The sequence below is a fragment of the Cydia splendana genome, chromosome 7 (assembly GCF_910591565.1).
Source record: "Cydia splendana chromosome 7, ilCydSple1.2, whole genome shotgun sequence".
Taxonomy (NCBI): Eukaryota; Metazoa; Arthropoda; class Insecta; order Lepidoptera; family Tortricidae; genus Cydia; species Cydia splendana.
The window spans coordinates 10,377,650-10,401,433 of record NC_085966.1 but is presented as its reverse complement, the minus strand read 5'-3'; the positions used below and the strand labels follow the sequence as shown (position 1 = coordinate 10,401,433).

The 23,784-nt window shown below is 36.0% G+C and overlaps 1 protein-coding gene and 1 long non-coding RNA gene across 2 annotated transcripts in view; one reads left to right on the top strand and one right to left on the bottom strand.

The window, feature by feature from the left end:
* Positions 1 to 23,784, bottom strand: part of LOC134792135 (uncharacterized) — a 688,366-nt gene that overhangs the window by 298,674 nt on the left and 365,908 nt on the right. The window lies entirely within an intron of this gene.
* The window catches only part of LOC134792124 (protein amalgam-like), a 70,137-nt gene that overhangs the window by 41,754 nt on the left and 4,599 nt on the right, over positions 1 to 23,784 (top strand). Inside the window, exons 5-7 of the mRNA XM_063763332.1 lie at positions 2,319 to 2,447; positions 9,261 to 9,398; positions 9,740 to 9,889. Coding sequence (XP_063619402.1) covers positions 2,319 to 2,447; positions 9,261 to 9,398; positions 9,740 to 9,889 — 417 coding nt within the window. The remainder of the gene's footprint in view (positions 1 to 2,318; positions 2,448 to 9,260; positions 9,399 to 9,739; positions 9,890 to 23,784) is intronic.

Sequence of the window (23,784 nt, the reverse complement as noted above, 5' to 3'; positions counted from 1 at the left end):
ATGAGGAAAATAAAAAAATCTTAGTGTTGACACAATTATTATGTTTCAAAATATTATTCATGCTAAATACAGAATGCAAAAAATAATAAAAACAGTGTCCTAGAACAGAAAAGTGCCACTTTGATCCCCCCTATCAGGGAGGAAAAGTGCCACTTTGATCCCTCCTAGCGGGGAAGAAAAAGCCCTTTTTCGAATAGGTGATGTGAAAAATATATATTTTATCTTGATGACATGCCAAGCATGCCAACCCTTGATGCACACTTCATAAAACAATTTTGGAGCGGGTTAGAACTGCGATGCATTTAATTTTGCTCAAGCCACTCGAATGTGCCGCTTCTACTTATTGCACCCCGTCAAATGCACCTTTCGCATCACAGATGTGTATTTCATCATACTAGATGTCGCATGTACAGTAAGCTGCAGAATTAAGTAAGTGACCCCTCTTGCAAACAATTTTTTATGTAGGGGTGGGTCACTTAACTCTGCAGATTACTGTATCCACTCATTGTACCTATGATAAAGAAGAGTGCCATTTTCTAAGCGAGGTTTCTCTAATTACTATATTACAGGTAAGCAAACAAAGGTTTGATTGATTTAAGCATGGTAAAAACGGTCCGGGGAACTGTAATCTTATGCTGGGTGCTTGAGGTATAGATTTTATAGAAAATATACATATATATGTAAATTAGTTCTGCTAGATATATTATATGCCTTGACTTTGGAGTGATAGTGTTTAAAGCTTATGAATTTAGATTATTCTCAAGTTGTTAGATATCTTAGAAATTCTCATGAACTTCAGTCACGTCAGAAAATATTGGAATTAGTTAAAACAAAGAACATCATCTAGTACGCGATGTACTGTACGTATTAGCAGATTAGGTCTGTGTTCCGCAGGGTGCATACGACACAGCACTTCACGTAGGTACTAGATTTTCATAAGTACACGTACTTATATAATATTTCAGCGAGCTCCCGGAAACTTCACACAGCATTTGCATATAAGCAGCTCCTTCAATTTGTTGAATTAATTATATAATTACTTATACACCTAATCAAGTTAACGTTTAAAATTACACTTTACGTTCGGATATTTGCTACAAAAAAGCGTATAATTTAGTAACGCTTAAAAAGAAGCTTGAAGGTCAAATATGTAACTAGACTTATCTCGTATATCCAATATGAAACAAACTTAAAAAAAAAAACTTATATTTCTGAAAGTATCTTTAATTACGTAGAACATATGTACGTATAATTCGTTTTTTTAGCATTAGAAATAAGGTAAACAATCTTGATGTGTCTTTTAATTGAAAAACACATTTTAAAAATAAGTTACGGCAAATATGTAACAATTATGAATCTAATACGATCATTTATATTCTTCCGCTTTCATAAGTATTAAACTTTCATTTTTAAAAAGCGTTTTTCAATTAAGGGTCGGTTGCACCAAACTGTTCGTATCGTTAAAGAGTTTGCTAAATTTTTATGTATGTAAAGTTTCATAGTACTTAAAGCGCCGGGGGGCGCCGGCTGACGTTGATCAGTCTGTCAAATGTGGTTGGTGCAACTGGCCCTAAAAGACTTGTCAAAATCGCTTACCTTCTTTCAAGTTCTTTATAATGCTAAAAAAAAACGAACTATACCTATTTAAAACATTCACAGTAGCTAGTGAATTGCAATTAAAGTAAGTAGATACCTAACTTAAAAATTATCTACGTCAAAAATAAGGTAACTCGTGTCGATGACACACCCTTCGGTCTAGGTCGGTAATTTATCGCTTCTCGTTGCGATTTCCTACTTTTCACACTTGTATCGTAATGTACTATTATGAGTTCCCTCGATTACCTAATGATTTAATAAATTTGATTAAAGTATGACTCACGTTAGACCGGGCCGTGTCCGGGCCGGAGCTTTTCCGGCGCATCGTTTTCTATGGAAAGCATCACGTGATCGCCTGTCATGTCATAGAAAAGTAAGCGCCGGAAGCTCCGTCATCCTTAATAGGTACATACAACAACAATGTGCTACGGTTTTTTTTACCTTGTTGGAGTCTGTTCGGAAAGAGAAGAGTCGTGGAATCATGGAATGTATTGGGCCCCATACAGTCCACGACTCTTCTAGTTCCGCACAGACTCTAAATAGTGACAGTCAGCATTTATCATGTGAACATACAATCGAAGAGTTTTACTTTTACAGCTAACGTTTTTTGCCTCTCAATATAAAAACTAAATCTGAACACGAACATAGGGAATAGGTATTCCTATGCCGTAGCGTAGATAAGGTGCATAAATTCTAGCACTGTCTAAGCTGGAATGTTTCAGTGAGCAAATGGAGTGGCGTCTGGCTGAACCTCACGGCCGTCGAGAGAGTCATGAGCGGCGCCTTGCTCTGCATCGCGAGTAACGGAGTGCCGCCTTCTGTTAGCAAGCGGATACCCCTACGTGTGTTGTGTACGTATATGTACTCTTAGTTTATAGTTGACGAGAAATTAGACGGTAAGGACCAACTATGCCAAACTCTATCTTTGTACATAGGTTGTGGTAGGTAGACGCAGACACAGAGAGTCAATATCTGTGCCTATGAAGTACTTAACACGCGTCTCATTACGTCACGGACTTTACTTTTACTCTGATATTCAGAATACATATGTATAAAGAAAACACTGTCACAATATTTTTTTTTGTATTCGGTTAATGAAAAATTACCGCAAATAATTATGTTTACAGTAGCTTCCATCCGCTACTCGTCTATACCCATATAACCATTCCAGTCGCAGAATCACAAAGTGGTAACTAAATGTCAGATGTGTCGTAACAGAGTCCACACAATGTGTCTAGAATTGTTTCGAAACAAAGTGTCGTCGCCGTGTCTACACTTTTCCGTAACAAGGTGTCGACACATTTGTGTGCACTTTGCGTGCGGTTTGCGACTAAATCTGACAGCAAATTTGTGACAGCAAATGTCAATATAAAATACCTCTTGAAAACCAAGGTTTGTCAAACTACTATTAGTGTCTCGTGTGCTCGTAATTCTAGTAAGTCATCATGGGCAATGCAAATGATAATAATCGACCGAAACCATATAAACACCCAACACCCGTCAACCTTTTACAGAAAAGTTTTTAAAGAAATTCAATAAGCTACTTAGGTCAGGCAACGAATGCTCCAAAAGTTGTAGAGGGAAATGCTCGGAACACAATTTTTGACTCCGTAACTCGGTTTGACAAGTTAGGAGGTGAACATATCAAAAGTCCCCGGCCGTAGCCCTTGAGCGGGGGGGAGAGAGGGGGCTTTGAAGGTCCCATTTTCCCGTTTTTCGATTATATCTCGGAAACTATGCATCTCAGCGACATCGCCACTTATACAAAATGAAAGTTAATTTAATTTGTTACAAGTTTATTCAGTCAATTTTTTCGATATGTTGAATAGTTTTTGAGATATCCGCTCTTGAAAGTTTATTTAGGGCTCTCAATTTTATCTTGATATATCTATATCAGTGAAGGTGCTAGGCCGTGTTTGGTATCGTTTTCGTATAAATCTGGGGTGCTGAATCCATTTAAGATATCACATTGACACCATTCCACAAAATAAAAATAAATCTTTTTAGGGTTCCGTACCTCAAAAGGAAAAAACGGAACCCTTATAGGATCACTCGTGCGTCTGTATGTATGTCCGTCTGAATACACAAAATAGTTCTTTACCTATAGATGACAGGAAAACCTATTAGAAATGTGCAGTCAAGCGCGAGTCGGACTTAATGTACGGAACCCTTAATACGCGAGTCCGACTCGCACTTGGCCGGTTTTTTTGAAACTCTTCTTGACGCTTAACCGCTGAACCGATTTCGTTGAAATTTGGTATAGAAATAGTTTGCGTCCCGGAACAAGACATAGGATAGATCTTATAACCAAAATCATCTTTTGAAGGTGTGAAAAGTGGCGTGGAAATTTGTACGGGAAATCAATAACCGCTGAACCGATTTATATGAAATTTGGGATGGTCTACATCTTTGATTTAGTTAAAAATGATGAAAAAACATGACTTCAAACCTAAACTTAAACAGTATTTCCTTCAAGAAGTCAATTCTGAATTCCCCCCTACACCTCATTTCACACCTTTAAAGGATGATTTTTGAGATAACTTATATTATATCCTGTCTCGGGACTCAAAATATATGTGTACCAAATTTAAATTAAAACTGTTCAGCAGTTTAAGCGTGAAGAGGAGTTTAAAAGAAAGTATTTTAATAAGTTTATATGTTTTTACTTCGGAATGGTGTCAATGTGATACCTTAACTAAATTTGGTACTGCGAATTTATACGAAAACGATACCAAACATGGCCTCGTAGCTTTACTGTTGTAGAAGTCAAAATAAAATTGAGAGCCCTAAATTCTTATTACTTGGCCAAACTTGTGTAGAAGGAAAAGGTAAAATAAAAGTCTTCGGCAGGAATATAAGACACAAATATATATTTTTTTTGCGTTACTATTTCATTCATCAAATATAAACATACCTTGATTATACTATTCTAGTGAGATCCTCATAGATAAACAAAAACATTTACTTAAAAAATTACAAGGTCGAAATGTCACGGAACTTGTGAGAGTAATATGTGAAAAATATAAACTTTTATGACAAAAAAAATCTGGACACAATTTAAGAATCACCCAATTGCGTCGAGGAATCATCTGTATTTTTGCTTGTTTCATTACCTCCTCGCTTCTTTTTTGTCCTTTGTATTCTGTAGCAATTTGTTAGATCTGAAAATAAAGATAACTTGCGTCGTCACGGATGTCGATTTATAGGTTTTAGGGAGTGCAGAATTCGAAAACGATGATCATTTTATAATCCAAGATGGCGGCTACGTATTTTGTCATAAAAGTGGAATCCAAAATAGTCATCATTTTCGAAATCTGCGCCCCCTAAAACCTATAAAACGATATCCATGACAACTTTTATGACATAGTGCATTGCCGCCATTTTTAAATTGAAAATGTTATCATTTTCGAAATCTGCGCCCCCCAAAACCTATAAAACGACACCCATGACGACTTTTATGACATAGTGCATGGCCGCCATTTTGGATTCCAAAATGGTCATCATTTTCGAAAGCGGGGCCCCCTAAAACCTATAAAACGACATACATGACGACTTTTATGACATAGTGCATGGCCGCCATCTTGGAATCCAAAATGGTTATCATTTTCGAAATCTGCGCCCCCTAAAACCTATAAAACGACACCCATGACGACTTTTATGGCATAGTGCATGGCCGCCATTTTGGATTCCAAAATGGTCATCATTTTCAAAATTGGGTCCCCCTAAAACGTATAAAACGACATCCATGACGACTTTTATGACACAGTGCATGGCCGCCATTTCGGATTCCAAAATGGTCATTATTTTCGAAATCGGCACTCCCTAAAACCTATATATCGACACCCATCTCGACTTTTATGACAAAGTGTTTTGCTACCATCTGCATGCAAGACATTTCTATTATTTTTACGTACAAAAATGGCCCCCTGTCAACTTTCAATCGAGATTTAATCGATAATTTATTCGATTAATATTCAGATTAATTCAATTTCAATCTATGTTAGGTCGACTAAACTAATCGCGATTAAAATTTGAGAATTATAGACGGTCAAGCAAATCTTGTCAGTAAAAAAAGGCGCGAAATTCAAATTTTCTATGGGACGATATCCCTTCGCGCCTACATTTTTCAAATTTGCCGCCTTTTTCTACTGACAAGATCTGCTTGACCAAGTATAACTTTTTTTATTCCATTAATTAGTCGAATAAACAGTTAATCGATTAATGCCCATCTCTGACCACGGCATTTTTACACTTTGAGAATATCTGAAAACAAATCAACACAAGGAGCCATTTTGCAAATCCAGTAACATACCAGTAACTTTGTTATTACTTTTGACAGCGCGTGTCATGTGTCAACACAGAGTCGACACAAAGTCGAAACATTGCAACTACTTTGTGACTGCAATATTTCTCAGCCTTAAACCATATTTATACATCATAATTAACAAGTTTCGTAGTATGTAAAGCGTTATTTCTGTTATTTAAATATAGTATACGCATCGAAGTACTAAAAATGCTTCAAATAATATAGTTATGAACACAGGCACTGAGAAGTAAACAATTTCATTTCCGGCTAAACTAAAACAATGTGGTGGCGCGTTGATTATATTACACTTAGTTTATCAAATCACTCGAGCAGTTTAATTCCTCATAATAATTTAAGTCCTATTGTAATATAAATGCAAACAATATATAATTACGTCTTGTAATCCGTTTTAGCGATGGCGTATTAATGTCACTTATTTTTATTTAACTATTTTTCCATCTGACAGTTTCCATTTGACAGGAACAAAATGAACGAATGATTTTGGCATAAAGTAGTCGCAAACCCGAAACAATGTGTGCACACGGCGACCACACTTTATGTCACTTTGTGTCATGTGTCGACCCTTCCCCATTTCTGGTAACTGTGTCGACACGGCGACGACTCTGCGACTGGAATTGTGACCGAAACAGACGGTGTCGACACAAGATGTGTCAACACCGCGTCGTAACGGCGACTGGAAATGGTTGTATGGGTAGAATATAAATAAAATAAATAAAAATAAATAAATATTAGGGGACATCTTACACAGATCAAACCTAGCCCCAAACTAAGCAAAGCTTGTACTATGGGTACTAGGCGACGATATACATACTTGTATAGATAAATACATACTTATATACATAGAAAACAACCATGACTCAGGAACAAATATTAGTGTTCATCACACAAATAAATGCCCTTACTGGGATTCGAACCCAGGACCATCGGCTTAGCAGACAGGGTCACTATCCACTAGACCAGACCGGTCGTCAAATGAAAGAGAATGATGATGTAATTTGATAAAAAATATTTTATGTCCATTCTGGAATTCAAACTATTTCCATACCAAATTTCATCCAATTCAGTGATTCATGAAGAGGTAACAGTTAACATTAATATTAATAATGTCGGGATAGTATCGAGAATTCGAGACTGATAAAATTTCTCTGGAAATTACGATAAATTGTCTCTGCTCATTAGTTCCTTTGCTGCACATTCGTTTCTGGTAATGAGATTTCAGCGGGGACTGTTAATTTAATACGATGCAATTTTAATAAAATTTTAATGGCGTTAAGTATATATAATCATATAATTAGTCCCCATGTTGTCGTAGAAAAAATGCAATTATTTTTACCATCATTGTGGTTATCATCATAATTCTTAAGTGCTTGGCTGGCTGGTGGAGTAACCGCCATTCCGTTCTTCTCTCTGCCACTGTTTTGAGCTCCTGATACCGTCACTGCGTTGATTTCCTCTTTGGCCTGGGCCAAAAACGCACGTCTCGGTTTTCCTCTGCCTCTCTGTGATATTTGTTCCTTATAGTTATTTACTTACATAGGTTTTACAACAGCATACCGTAAAATGGGGTGAGTAGGGAGCCAGTTGGGTTATGAATGGGGTGAGGAGGGATGACAGAGGGGTGAGTTGGTTTTTATAGGCTACTGCTACGTAAATTATATATTCTAATAACAAATCAAGCTATTATAATGTTCATAATCCCAAAGTCGTCGTCGTCGTCGATCCAACATTTTTCTAAACTCACCTTAGTAGGAAATCCCTCCTCACCCAACTACGGGGTGAGCTGGGATTTCCTACTATTTCGTGTTTATCTTTAAAGTTATGAAATGGAACTACACCAAATCATAAAAAAAATCAAACGACTGGAACATTTATTAATTATTAAATGTATAACAATCAGTTTGCCACATGTAAAAATAAAGTTTTATCAAGGTTTGAATGTCAGTTTTGTCCCTACTCACCCCATTTTACGGTACTTACAATTTTATTACAGACAAATACAGTGTATGTTTTCCCTGTTTTTCAGTGTGAGTAAACTTAAATATACATGAGGCTTGTGAATCAGAAATGTAAACAAATCAGAAATGTAATTTCTAAAACAGCCGGTAAAGGTAAATCTATATTTTACTTTAGTGAGTGCGGTGACAATAAAACTCTCCATTGTGCCAAACTCCGTGTACAGGAAAGTGTTAAACCATTTTGAGTGTCGTATAGATTTATTTGTAGAAGAGGTTCGGAAACTCTTTCGGTGTACTTATCTGAAATGGGTGGTTTTGAACGGAGAAAGTAAAACTGTATTTTATTAAGATGTGGTGGAATCAATTATTTAAGTACCTACCTACCTGCTTCTATATTTCTTCTTTTGCAATATTTATACATATACGTGCTCAAATGTTTAGTTGATTTATAAGAAAGTATATTTTCTTAATAGGTATCAACTCGATTGACAAAGAACAAAGTTTATTCTAATATCATAACGTATTTGCCCAGTATGTTGGTTTTATTTTCTATCTACATTTTTTTGATAAAAGAAATGTAATGCTGCAGAATAACAGAGAAAATATTTTTGCGAACCAAAAAATGTTGTTACGTAAAAGTCGAAGTCGGAGAATGAACACATGCCATTTGGGATTTCCCCGAAGGAGAAATTGATCTCATTTACTGACCTTAGTATCATACACACTAATAAACATAAGATAACCTCGAATTAACGATTTACACGTGTCTTAATAATTTGCCTGCCACTATCTTAGGTTATGTCAGTTACAGTCGGTTATATGTTGCGATTTAAAAACAATACACGACAGTAGATTTGTACCTATTAAGTAATGATTAAAAACTTGTAATACTTACCTAATCATTATATTTTTCTTTTCATGCTTAGATGGTTGCAATCACGCAAAAACGGCTGAGTAGAACGTGTTAGTGCAGGATATTTTTGTATCGCGATTTCCATATTGGTCCCATGGGAAAAGTTGTTACGAACGACCACATTCAAAACTTTTTATCATTCCGGATCATGCCACCACAACACAATATATTTTCAAACAAAGTTGTTACGTCGTTACAATATTTTCACTTGTATCGGGTAGTCCAACAACGCTCTCGTGCAGAGTGCCTCGTTGCACCATTTCTAAGAAAAGCAACAAACTCGTTATTTCACTCGCGAACTGTTGCGACTTAGGTATATCAACTCGGTTTTTTGTTAGATGAAAACGTGTGGAATTTTTAGAAATCTCAACGGCATTCGTACTGAAATGAATTAAACATTTATTTTCCTGTCTTGAATGAACAGAAAAATCGGGATTTTATAAATTTTTTATGTTGTTTTTCTTCTCAGGCAAACCAACTGCAGTAGTGACACAGAAAATGATAGGGGGCTATTTGGGACAATCGGTGTTGCTACAGTGCAAAATAGAGGCGTACCCTACACCGAGTGTCTACTGGACACATATCAACATCAACAGGATACAAAACGGTACAGAGGTGTTCTATTATTACCTACATGTGTACATAGATGGTGAATTATATTACATGTGTAGATGGTGAATTAATTTTCCATGCAGATCTTTAATAATTAATGTTGTAAATCGTTGAACTTCCTAGTAGTTACAAATGTTTTCCACGAGGTCTGTAGTAAAGAAATACTTGTAAACATTCTTTATGCGTTTTTAGCAGGAAACTCTTTCAGTGCACTGAATTTCACTGCATTGAAACCACTTACGCTACTTGTAGTTCGAAATTGCTTTCCAATAAGCACACATACCTAAATAACTTTGCAGATTTGCAGAAAAAGTACCTAATTGCCTATATTTTCAGGTTCGAAGTACCAGACGCTCATAAAATCCAACAGTTACAAGCACACAGCCGTGCTGAAGATCGATGACGTGTCGCGGGATGACATTGGCGCGTACCAGTGCGTCGCGGAGAATGTACTCGGGACAGCGCGGGACGACATCACGCTGTACAGTAAGTAAAGAGATGAGTAGAGTGTTTCGCACAACGTTCATTAAAACCCAAGCGGCGTCGTTGTTGCCGCTGCTGTATCTCTGTCAATTTCCTTGATCAAATGAGTGACGTTCGTCACCAAACCTTCATAAAGTGAGTTTGGTCATTTGGTGGCGAACGTCACTAATTTTATCAAGGACTTTGACAGATACAGCAGCGGTAACAACGACGCCGCAACAGTAATGCAGCTGCAGAATTGACATCCGAACGTCATCTTGGTGCAATAAGTTATTAGTCGTGATAAGTGAAGTTATTCGCGAAAAGTATCAAAACCGTTTTTTTCTTACGCATACCGAGGGGTTGAATAAAATTTTTGTTTGTTTTTTACCTGTCTATATTATCTTTGGTTAAAATAAATATTTCAAGAAAACCTTTGACGTTTGAAGAGGCTTCAAATATTTTATAATATTATGCACTGTCATATTTTTATGACACTATCTTTAAAGCGTTTGTATTCGCTGCTAGAAGTCCCATTGTGGTGGCCTTTACTCGCAGAATAATCTTCAAAGAAAATTGAGTAGGTATATTATATATATATACTTAATATATATAGTATATTATCTGTTAGAATTTTATTTAAAAAGTACCCATGAAATAATTTATTTCATAGAATCTCAATGTTAGTTTTAACATTCTCAATATTTTATTGAAATCATTTTGAGTATAATTCTAGTTTAGTAATTTGATTCAGATGAAGAGCACAATGGCAGAGCCAGTGAACAATGAACGTCGACTAAAATATGAGTATTTAAATATCAATTTGAATACATATCAGATGCCTAAATAATGAGGCGAAGTTTTAGCTATGTCTGCATGGACGGTTATCAAACATGCAAATTGCGCGAGTGCATTGTGCTGTCATTAGCTAAACTAAAATTTGTTGATATTGGGAATATATTACTTTTATAATTGACCGAGGGAAAGCGAAGGTCTCCGTTTCAGCTTGGGCAAAATTCTTTCGTATGTGCGGATGTTCTCCTCTTAGGTTGCATTTAGATTCTCAACCGATTCTCATGAAATTTTGTGAGCAGGTCTGTTTTACTCGATTTACTTTTTGGAAAAATTTCAAAATGGCGAAGCCTACAGCTAGCTACACCTAGTAGCAGTGCGAGGTCTAAAGCTTACAAAGTCACTATTTTTAGATTTTTTAAATTGTCTATATGAGACTGCAAAAAGTATGATACTCAAAATCGTTAAAAATGAAAATTTCGACACCCGATTTTACTGTGGATGTATTTCTATTTTACTGTAAAATTATTAAATGAACACCTAAAACATAATATACGGACAGGTAGATATCGTATTTCGGATTCTAAAGAAATTTAAACCTGCACAAATATCAGTTATACCTAGAAATTTAAAAAATTATCTCCACTGAGACCGCAATATTTCGTTATTTACATATGCATATTATAAATATTATATTACAGCGTGTAAATGCTATACTTGTTAATATTTATTGCAACAGTTGAATACATTTTAATATTTACAAAGAGGTGAATAATTTGACAGACACAATCGACATTTTAGTTTGATCTATCTTAAAAGAATATATTTTTGTAGGAATTATAGATAAACTAAAACGTTACACCTTTTTTAAATAGTCAGGTCAGAAACACCCGCTCTGAAAATGGATATAACTCCTTAATCTCGCTTGGTACAAACAAAACAGGCGCACTTAATGAATTGTATTAAATTAGTCAACCTTGTTGTTTTAAAGTCGGTTGATTGCTCCTTTTACACCGTAATGTAGCAGCTAGCAGACAAGTGGTGTCACATGCAATGAGCATCATTGAAAAATCTATGTACACTGTTTATTGAAGTAAGAATAACATGTTGTATTTTGTCGAATGTGTCGTGTATTGTGTGTGTGTGTGAACACATATTTTGAATAGTTATGAATCCTTTGAACGTTGAACGCCACCGGTTCAAAGGATTACTGACTGGACAACCAAATTAAATTACAAAGTTATCAATTTACACGACTAACAATGGCGGGCTAATCGGGCTATGTTTTTCGAGCGTTAGTAGGTACAGTGCTGGATTAATCAATAATTAAAATAAAGCAGTAGGGGATCCCCCCTACCTACATTTTAGGAATCAATCTAATCTGATGGATGACTCTAGAGAGGGGAGCACCGTGGTCTAGAAATGATTAGGGTGTATATTTATTTATTACTATAATTCATTCCTTGGCACGACCTATCTCTTGACGGATAGCGATGTATGAGGGTGCGTAGCCTAGATTCCAATAGTTTACGCTCCGTAGCGAACTAAACGTAACTGTCTCTACTTATGTCGCACTAGCATCGAAGAGTGATAGTAGGAGATTACCGTATTGTTCGTATCGGAGCGAACGATTGGCATCTTGGCCAAGCACCGAGGCCGAGGTGTTCTATATTCGTGGGATGAGTTTTTCGAGCGACTACGGAAAATTAAAATTGCTTGCGAAGCGCGTATCCGCAGTTGGGATTTTTTTAATTTCTTGAATTCGATTTGTTACCAATCATTCATCTTTCGAACAACTGATCCTTATGTACCTATTCAAGTAAAATTATACGACAGCGGCTCAGGGCTATAACCGCGATAATCGAAGTTCGCAAATTGCGGGCATTTTTCTCTGTCACTCTAATTACGCCTCCATTGGAGTAAAAGAGAAAGATCCCCGCAATTTGCGAATTTCGGTTTTCGCGGTAGCCCCTCTGGATCAAGGCGTGACTCATTCTTAATACGGCAGATACTCATCTATTGCGCCAAACTAATTATCTGGTCGCCTTTACCTAATTACTGTAATAAACTGTTCTCGTTCAAATTTCACCGTTCATTGCGAATGGTATTTAAGTAGGTAATCAAGCCAAGATAACAATGTTCTCTGTTTTGCTATCACTCAAGTTTATTACCGTGTCGGTTAACCGTCCCCTGCTTTTTTTTTTAATTCTTCATCCCGATTAGATACACTAATTTCATTACGCGGTCATGATACTTTTTCTCTTGTTTTAGTTTTCTTGGCTCCACCCCGCAGTCAATAGATTTAACTGTGTAGATGTAGCAAACAATATCAACAGTATGACAATGACAACTAAACCAAGCGAGTCGATTTTTTATATCTAATATGTGATAATATTACTACATTTTGACATTGGAAATGTCTTTTCGTTCGCTCCAGTATAGGGTCCGATTTCACGAAAAAGTGCGATCCCCTTATATCTCGGAAAGTTGTGAAGATATGATATTAAAAAATAGGCTCAAAAGACGCGTAATCACGAGAGCTGTAAGGTGCAAAAATAATTATTCGAGAAAGTAAAAAACGAAAAAAGTTATGGTCGAAATAGTGATAATAAAACTCAATTTTTTCCGAATTTTTGATTTTGGTGCTCGATAATTTGAAAACGAAGAATGATATCAAAAATTTGAGAAAAACGGCTCTGGACAATTTAGTCAGCTACAATTTGAGCCTAAAACAAAGACGATCGGGTTAAGGGTTTGCCCTGTAGCCTAACCTTAAAGTAGTCAAAAAGTCAGAACGCACTATTCGACAATCTATGCATTCTTGTGGTGGTGGAAATAGAAATAGAGATAGAGGTAGAGGTAGAGGTAGAAATAGAGGTAGAGGTAGAGGTAGAGGTAGAGGTAGAGGTAGAGGTAGAGGTAGAGGTAGAGGTAGAGGTAGAGTAGGTGTGTTTATAAGCTTTAGATCTTATTTAAATATTCAAATACGTGACGTGAGTACGTGGGATGAATTTTAATTTCAATCTACATAACCAAGAAGATTCACACCTGTTACGAATATTATCTGCGCCGCGGATTTTCAGTACCTATTGTAAATATAGGTTGAATAAGTTTAATTTCCTCGTTATTATATAACTGGAAACTTGGGTGTACGTAGGTACGACGGATGTTGAATAATTAATAATTTTTTAAAGTAAATAATGATGTTATTGATTGATATCGTATTGGCTTGTACTGATATTTTACAATATATGTTAAGGAAAAATAATATATGCAACATGAATACTGTTTCTTTAACTATAAACTGTACCTATTATCTCCTTAAATAGAGCGAAGGGTGTTTCTGGAATACCCGTGCGATTTTACAAAATCTAATATGTAAATACATACATTATTTAATAATCAGATTTGGATTACTTTAAGTAAGATGAACAGAATTTAAGGCTCACAACAGTTTAATACGTTTAGTTAGAATTAATGTATAGCTGTAAGCACGATTCGAGAATAAACGTTTTTTTTAATATAATACCTATGCTGATATGTACAGGGGCGTTCATTGTACTCGTACAATACAATTCCACTCTACCTAATAAGTATTGTTATTATGCGTGTATTATCGGGATTTGAACCCGAGACTGGCAGCTTCGTAGACTCGATAAAGCTGTCGATGTTGTCACTTACTGTTTTTGACATTGGAAATGTCTTTTCGTTCGCTCCAGTATAGGGTCCGATTTCACGAAAAAGTGCGATCCCCTTATATCTCGGAAAGTTGTGAAGATATGATATTAAAAAATAGGCTCAAAAGACGCGTAATCACGAGAGCTGTAAGGTGCAAAAATAATTATTCGAGAAAGTCAAAAACGAAAAAAGTTATGGTCGAAATAGTGATAATAAAACTCAATTTTTTCCGAATTTTTGATTTTGGTGCTCGATAATTTGAAAACGAAGAATGATATCAAAAATTTGAGAAAAACGGCTCTGGACAATTTAGTCAGCTACAATTTGAGCCTAAAACAAAGACGATCGGGTTAAGGGTTTGCCCTGTAGCCTAACCTTAAAGTAGTCAAAAAGTCAGAACGCACTATTCGACAATCTATGCATTCTTGTGGTGGTGGAAATAGAAATAGAGATAGAGGTAGAGGTAGAAATAGAGGTAGAGGTAGAGGTAGAGGTAGAGGTAGAGGTAGAGGTAGAGGTAGAGGTAGAGGTAGAGGTAGAGGTAGAGGTAGAGGTAGAGGTAGAGGTAGAGGTAGAGGTAGAGGTAGAGGTAGAGGTAGAGGTAGAGGTAGAGGTAGAGGTAGAGGTAGAGGTAGAGGTAGAGGTAGAGGTAGAGGTAGAGGTAGAGGTAGAGGTAGAGGTAGAGGTAGAGGTAGAGGTAGAAATAGAAATAATTTTATTCGTGAGCACAAACACAAAATTAAAAACTTATACAGAGAAACATAAAAAAGAAAAAGTGCCACGAAATGGTCTCACCTCAGCATGTTGCTGGCGGCTGCTAGCAGATAGCTGATGCTGAACCCTGGCAGTACCTAGTGGAGCTCGGGTTTAATACAACATAAGCACACGCTGTTTTGGTCATCGGACTCGTCTCGATGAGCACTTAGGAGTGTAGTACCCAAGATAGAGCTGATGCTGAACCCTGGCTGTACCTAAAGGAACTCAGGTTTGTTGCAACATAGGCACACGCTGTTTTGGTCATCCGACTCGTCTTGATGAGCACTTAGGAGAGTAGTACCCAAGATAGAACTGATGCTGAACCCTGGTTGTACCTAGCGGAACTCAGGTTTGGTGCAACATAGGCACGCGCTGTTTTGGACATCCGATTCGTCATGGTGATCACATGGTAGAGCATTACCCAAGATAGCTGATGCTGAACCCTGGTAGTACCTATTGGAACTCAGGTTTGGTGCAACATAGACAAACGCTGTTATGGTCATCTCTCGTCGCGTCAAACTGCTGTCAAGAAAATTTCATATCTTGCAGCAAATGGGCCGCTGCCGATCAAGACTCGAGTGACGATAACGGCGATGTGGCTATCACTTCTCGAGTTGACTACGGATTTGCCGTGTAATAATTTTCTTGTACTTTGAACATTAATATATCCTGCTTATTAATCGAAAAATGAAATATGTACCTATACTTATGCGCCATGGCGACAATTATTCAAACTTCGATATGCGTGTGGAAATTTTGCAATTTATTTGTTCACATGCGTTATGTCCAGGATACTTGTGTTAATCTAAGAATAAAATAATTATCATTCAACGTTGTAGTTTTATTTTGTAACCTTTTCCTTATCCGGACTTTCTCGTCGCTCAGCGACAATATTTTTTCGAATTCCGTAGATTCATTTCCAATGTGCTCGATAGTCGTGTGAGGCACGAAATCTGTGATTTTTTTTATATCTAATATGTAATAATATTACTACATTTTTTATATCTAATATGTAATAATATTACTACATTTTTATATCTAATATGTAATAATATTACTACATTTTTTATATCTAATATGTAATAATATTACTACATTTTTATATCTAATATGTAATAATATTACTACATTTTTTTACTTGGTTTGCATTTGTATTGAAATTTTATTAGCAAACTTGAGGCCTTTTTCGAGGGACTGATCGATTCGAATTCTGAGTTTTTTTTTTACTTTCGCTCGATAGAAAAAAAATCACGAACGTCTAAAATGCACTTTAAAAATATGTAACACATAAAAATTGCATCTAAAAATCGGCAGTATTATGTTTGAGGGAACGTATCGATTACTTTTTATTTTATTGAAACGTACAAAAAACTGAAATTAAAAAATACGATATTCGCGCTCCCGGACACGCACTTCTATCTTGCTCACGCTTACGCTCAGTGAGAGTGAGAGAAGAACACGAACTTACTTGACCTTAGGTCCTGTTTACACCTTGATTAGTGACAAGTGCGAGTCCATACATTTTCTACTTGCGTTTATCTAGTAGCAAATGTATGAACTCGCACTTTTAACACTACTCAAGGTGTAAACAGTAGAGATGCCCCGAATAGTGAATTTGGCCGAATACCGAATACCGAATATTCGGCCCCTCTCTCGGCCGAATACCAAATATTCGGCGACCGAATATTCGGCATGATATGCGAACATTTTGAGTCACAATTATTATGAAAACTGTTCGCCAACAAAGCACAACGTTTGCTAAGATTTTTATGCTGAACATAATTAATGAATTTAGTTAGAGTCAATCAAATCAGACCCATGATAAAAATAAAATATTTTGTAATCAACAAATGCAAAAATGTGCCTTCGTATTTAACTACTTTAAAGAATACATTTATAATGTTAAATATACCTAGTTTTAGGTTATTTATTTGTGTAATTTTTTGATTTTAGGTAGGTGCAACGGATATTCGGTATTCGGTCGAATAGTAGGCAACATTCGGCCGAATACCGAATATTCGGCAAAGTGGCCGAATAAGCCGAATACCGAATAGTTGCCGAATGTTCGTGGCATCTCTAGTAAACAGGCCCTTAAATTAACAACCCATAATTTGTTGTTTCTCGTTCCTTCTAGTGAATCTATAGGCCAAGAAAGGTACGCTCGGCTAGTATGGCGGAATGGAAATAATTAGTAATAGCTGAAATTTTCGGTGTATGGGACAGATAATAAATCTAGTGATTACGTCGACACATAATCCAAATAAATATATTAAATTTAGGTATTTAAAAAAAAATGTAAAAATATAAAAAATCACAGAAAGTTTGTAAAAAATATTAATAACATTTTTTAAATTTATACTCATAGAGAAATATTTGCTTTATGACATTAAGCATGAATCACACAAAAAATAATTCTGTATCCTACATTTAAAGTAAGTAACCTACGGTTATTATTAAATTCAGTATATTTCCGTCCTCAAAAATGGTAATAGGCTATTTTTTCTCTCATTATTTCCAAATTACAATAAGTACAAGCGTTGCAATTTAATCGTACACTAAATAATACCGTATGGTAGGTTTTATGGGGTTGTGCATTAATTGCCTGGTTAAAAATGGTAATAGATCAATATCATATGGGATTTTTATTATGAGTTCTCTTTCGTCAAATACTGTTAAAATCGGCTTGAAATATGATTCGTAACACAAAAAACCATCAAAAACGTTATCGTTGCTTTAAAGTTGCCGCGCACGAACCAGCGAGCTAACGCGATTGGTCGTTGCATGGAGCGGGGCGACGGAACGATGAAACTTCCATCGCCCCGAGCGCGAATATTTAAAAAAGTATTTAGTATATTTACTATTTACTCGGTCAAAACATATGTACCAGTGAACGTAAAAAATATGGGAGACTAGATTCGAACTAATTATCAGCTTTAATCTGGGCAAGAGTGCTGTAAATAAGAAAGTTAATTTTACGTAATTGCAGGCTTTCCGTCTTTGCGTGCGCGTTAAATTTAATACAATAATAGGCCAATTATATAGGGCTATTATACTGACACACACCCAATTTGATAGCAGAAAAAGACGCGAAATTAAAATTTTCTTAGGGAAATCAAATCTTCGCGCCTATAAGTTTAAACCATTTAGAATTTCAATAGCGGTCATTTAAGTACCACCCCTCACCACTAAAATGTAATTATCAAAAACGACAGTTGCTAATGTTCCCCAAAGTAAGCATTTCTAGTTATTGCTGCAATACAGTGGTACCGGGCACCTTGCGACGCAAGGCCGAGCAGGAATCGCAAACCTTAAAATATTTGCACTAATTAATTGAGTTAGGATTTTGTTAGTACTCTTTAATTGAATAGTTAAAAATATAAGTTATGTATTAGAAATACCGTTTTTATTCGATTTTTAATTAAGTAATTATTGTTAAACTTATTTTTACCGTGTGGTGTCGGTTAAAATTTCACTAGTAACATCATTTGGCGACTAGGGCAATAAAAGTCGACACCATAACCAACAAATTAACAAACAACAATAACCAACAAATTAACAAACAACAAAAATTTGCAGTAATATTCCAAAACTCGACTGAACGCAAGCGCACCGAACCGTGTCGCTCCCCTGACGCGACTCAGTGTCATAAAACGTAAGGCCGTGGTATTAACGACAGCGGATAGCTGAGCGGCGAGCGGTGACTGCAGGCGGCAATAAGGTGTTCAGTTAATGTTTTTATAATTTGAAATGACTTCGTTTCCATGTAGAAATAACCAAACAGCCTTTAGAAGCATTTAATATTTTATTTGTGGCCGTATACATTATGTTTTATTGGTAAATTAACTACAATTATTCATATTTGTGGATAAAACAATATACATACTATAATTAATACTAAATTAACATTAAATAAATACATTATTTATGACATAAAAATACATTGCGCGTATTTAACTACTTAGCACTGTTTAATTACGATACTTGCAAGCAAGTAGTAAAGTATATGGCTCCATCCTATCCTGTACCACGATATAGAAGCGATAACATTTTTGCGACAGTTTTGTATAGATAATGGATTTGTCGCTAGAAAATTACGATATCGAGATAAAAGTCAGGTCTCTGAGCGCTATTGAAACGTTAAATGCTTTTTACTTATACATGTTTTAAATTTGCCGCGCTTTTTCTAGTCAAGCTGAATGTGTTTCACTATAGAATAGTAATCGAATTGGTTCAGATTTAACGTTTAATGCATATAAATAACATAATTTTGGACTAAGTACATTATACATACCTACATGACATCAGGCTATGGTTTGGCGCACCGTGACCCTGAACGGCGCGGTAATGTGTTACGGCTGTTAAGTGAAGTCCAGACGGGATGATCAAATCGACCGATTTGATCAGAAATGAAATTTGGTCAATCTCCAAATTAAGCAACAATTAAACAACTGTACCCATATTTGGAACCTCAGAATAATATACCCGGCCGGATACCGGATAGTAACTTTGCTTGATTTCAGAGTAAACAAATTGGATTTAAGAAACAGTCACGGTCCTATAGTACATTACTCGTTTATTATTTCAAAACAATTTAAACATCCACTCACTTGCACGCGTAGGTACAGGTACTCATTTCGAACATAGAAATGAGTCCGCGCCAACGTTCACCACGAAACAGGTTAAAACCTGCACAATGCGCACCTAAAAACCGAAATGTAGGTATTGTTAAATTTAGTTTGTAGTTAATTAGTTTCTTGGTGTAAGTGTATGAACCAAGGTCTGAAATAAATGATCTTTTAATTTTTTTATTGTTCCGCCGGCCGAAGATTCGGCGGTCGGATACCGAATATTTGGCCGACGGTCAGGCCAAATATCCGGTATCCGACCAAACAACTATCCATTGCATTTCTAATTGAGAGTGGCAACACTATCGTAGGTCGTATTGCCCTATTCTAGCATATACGTCCCTCGCTCCTACACTCCCACCACACAGGCAGGTTGCTTTGTCAGTTATACAAGGCAAATTTTCAAGTCATTGGCTTGCTGTTTTTCCATCTGGAAGGTCGTGAAGCTAAACTGCTGGTGAGTTTTTGAATTTGTACCTCAGTTTAGCTGACTATATTGAAATAGTTATTTATTTTACAAGGGGGCAAAGTTGTTGTTTAACCGCTCGTGCTAATATTGATACTGGAGCAAGTAAAACATTCGAAACGGAATCTTGAGCGTTGCGAGGGTTTCAAAGCACGAGGGTTAAACAAAATTTGCCCCAAGTGAAACACAAAATGTTTCACCACACCAACCCAAAGCAAATATTAAATGTAAAAATATCATACAAAATAAAATACAAATGAATTTTATTAAATATTTATGATTTAAAAGTCAATTCTACCAGCAAACATAAGAAAACAACTCAAAATTTGCATTTGATTCCTTTGCCTCACTTGTGAATAAAATGATGTTGCTCTCAGTTTTTGAAGTGCAAAGTAAGCCTTTCCGAGCTGGTGTGAAATAAATAATTAAATTTTTCACGCCACTGTTCGGAAATGTGGCAATAGATGGTATAAAACCAAGCTGGAAAGTAGGCAATAGCTGTAGCACCTGAACCACCACTACTACAATGTTTCATTATTATCATCATCTGTCATTGCACATACGTAGATTTCCCCAATCTAGGCGGCCAAAAGTCCAATTAGTGAAATTCATTATCGGTATAATTTACTAATTACCTTATATAGTTGACATTCCTGGGGACCCACCCCCACCCTATTTAACTTATTTGATAAAGCATGTGCTTATCAACAGGTATTCAAAACTAGATCATCGCTAGCAGTGTGCATATCAGTTTTAAGCGCGTTAAATTTACTCTTACTTACAAAGTTCATAATTATTTTTTTACGATCTAAAGTGACGTTAACGTGATGGATTCTAATAATTCAGGTAAGAATCTATGTATTTGCTTCATAAAATTTATTCTTTTCACCTTATTTTCATACTAAATGATAAGTTAAAGTTGAGACCTTTTTTAATGATACTTTTTCTTAGTTATCAAAGTTTAAAGGTTGTTTTGAAATGCATTTTAGTCCGTCTCAGCGACCATTAATATTTTAAAATTTTGGTTACATATTAAACATAACAAAACCGGTGAAAACGGCTGCTACTACGTGCTACTCGCAATTTCTAAACCAATCTAAGTTAACAGGGCAAAAACTCTAAAACGTCTTCACATTTTTCTACTTTAACATAATTCGTTTTTTTTTTATTTCAGAGTTATCCAGTGCTTCTGGTATTAAAGAAGTGACTCGTAAATATTTGTATGAACAGATAAAAGAACAGAATTTACCAAGTTTCAGTGAAAATTTGGAGAAATTGGAAAATAATCTCTTGGAGTGTTATGGCCACACCGAAGAAAGTAAAAAGAACTTCAAACGTAAGTTTTCGAACTTTAAGGCACAAATAAAGCAAAGGTGGATAACTGCAAAGAGGAGAGAAGATCTGTTTTTAACTCAAAATCAGGCTTGGTTGGAAGGAACCTTCGAAATCCCTTGTGAAACGATTCATCGACAGGGTCGTCCCAACAAATTATTTGCGGAATCGAGTGAACGGACCAAAAGGAGGAAAACAGAAGAAATCCGAGCTACTGTAGATGATGATATCATAGTCCATGCTGCACAAGTGTGTTTACAAACAGATGGAAAAAGAGATGCTTCAAAAGTCCTCAAGGAAATAACGAATTCTCCAACACGAGCCACTAAGTACAAGAAATGCTGTAATAAGGAATCAGAATCAATCGCACCATTGTCTCCTTTTGAAGCACTCCAGATGTTTGTGGAAGTCGATCTTACTCGGCGACAATACGAAATAATAAGGGCTACTAACCCAAGACATTACCCGTGTTATGATCTCTTGTTAAAGGCAAAACAGGAATGTTATCCACCAGAAAGTGCGTTGCGTGTCTCTGCTACCTGCGCAGAAATGGAACTTCAAAGCCTATTAGATCATACTATTACGCGCTTATCTATATATTTAGAAGATGTGTTGATAACACTCAGTGAAAGTGAAAGGCAATCATTAAGGATAATTTGCAAATGGGGTTGTGACGGATCACAACAAGCACGATTCAAACAAACGTTTTCCGACGATGCCGACTCAGACGCAAACATATTTTTAAGTTCTTTTGTACCTTTGCAAATTGTTTGTGGAGAAGAAAACAGTAAAGTCTTGTGGCAAAATCCAACTCCTTCATCTTCACGATTTTGCCGTCCTATAAGATTTCGGTTTGTGAAGGAATCTACTGATGTGACCAAGGAAGAAATAAGGAACATACGAAATTCTGCCAAGTCCCTTAATCCAACAAAAGTAAACCTGAACGGCCAAGAATATGTCTTTGGACACATTTTAAAAATGACAATGGTTGATGGCAAAGTATGCAACGCGGCCACAAACACGAAGTCTACCATAAAATGTTACATATGCGGAGCCACATCAAACGATTTTAACGACCTATCGAAAAGTAAAGCTACAGGTGCCGAGGCCATAGAGTTTGGCATTTCAGTATTACATGCGAGAATACGTATATTTGAAAGCATTTTACATTTGGCGTACAGGCTACCTGTAAAAAAGTACAGAGAAAGGAAGACTCAGGAAGAAAAAGAGTTAGAAAAGCAAAGAAAAACGGAAATTCAGGAGAGATTTCGGGCAGAAGCTGGCCTGTTGATAGATATGCCTAAGGCAAACTTTGGAAATACTAACGACGGAAACACAAGTCGAAGATTTTTTGAAAACACGCAGTTGGCTGCTGAGATTACAGGGATTAATCACGAATTAATTCATAGGTGTAACGTTATTTTGGAGACAATTTCAAGTGGGCACAAAATTGATGCAGCAAAATACGACGCATATGCCTTGGACACGGCTAAGCTGTACGTTAATGAATATGGTTGGCATCCCATGACGCCAACTATGCACAAAGTATTAATACATGGTGCGAAAATTATAGAAAACGCGATATTGCCAATCGGTCAACTGTCTGAGGAAGCGGCAGAAGCCCGGAATAAGCATTTTCGGAGTTACAGGCAAAACTATGCGAGAAAGTTTTCTAGGGAAGCGTGTAACCTGGACATTTGCCACAGGCTACTGCTAACCTCGGACCCACTTTTGAGCAGTACGAGGACCAAAAACAAAAGGGCACACAAGACGTTTTCCAGCGAAGCAATGGAATTATTAATGGCTGCTGAGCCGAATAGATAATAAAAGTATTCTCATATTCTGTAAATTTTATGTTTTTTGTATACTTTTATTTATTTTATACTGTATATGAAAATGACTAAGATGCAAAAGTGTATTTTTATAGCTTAAATTAATTTTTGATATAATTTTTTTATATAAAAAAAATTATTACTTTTTTTTTTACTTATTTATTGAAATAATATTTAATTATAAAAGAATACAAGGTTTTTTTATTAAATATCCCATATTAAACTCGATTATACGATAAAATGTTTTTGGCCGCCTAGATTGGGGAAATCTACGTATGTGCATTGGTGACAGTTCGCTACAGCAATGAGTATAATTTAAAACATAAAAATCAATAAAAGGTCTTTTTTGGCGCAACTTTTTCCTTCAAAAATAAATTTAGGTTATTTATAGGACCAATTTCTTGTTTCAAAAAAACGAAATGTCAAACTATTCATTCA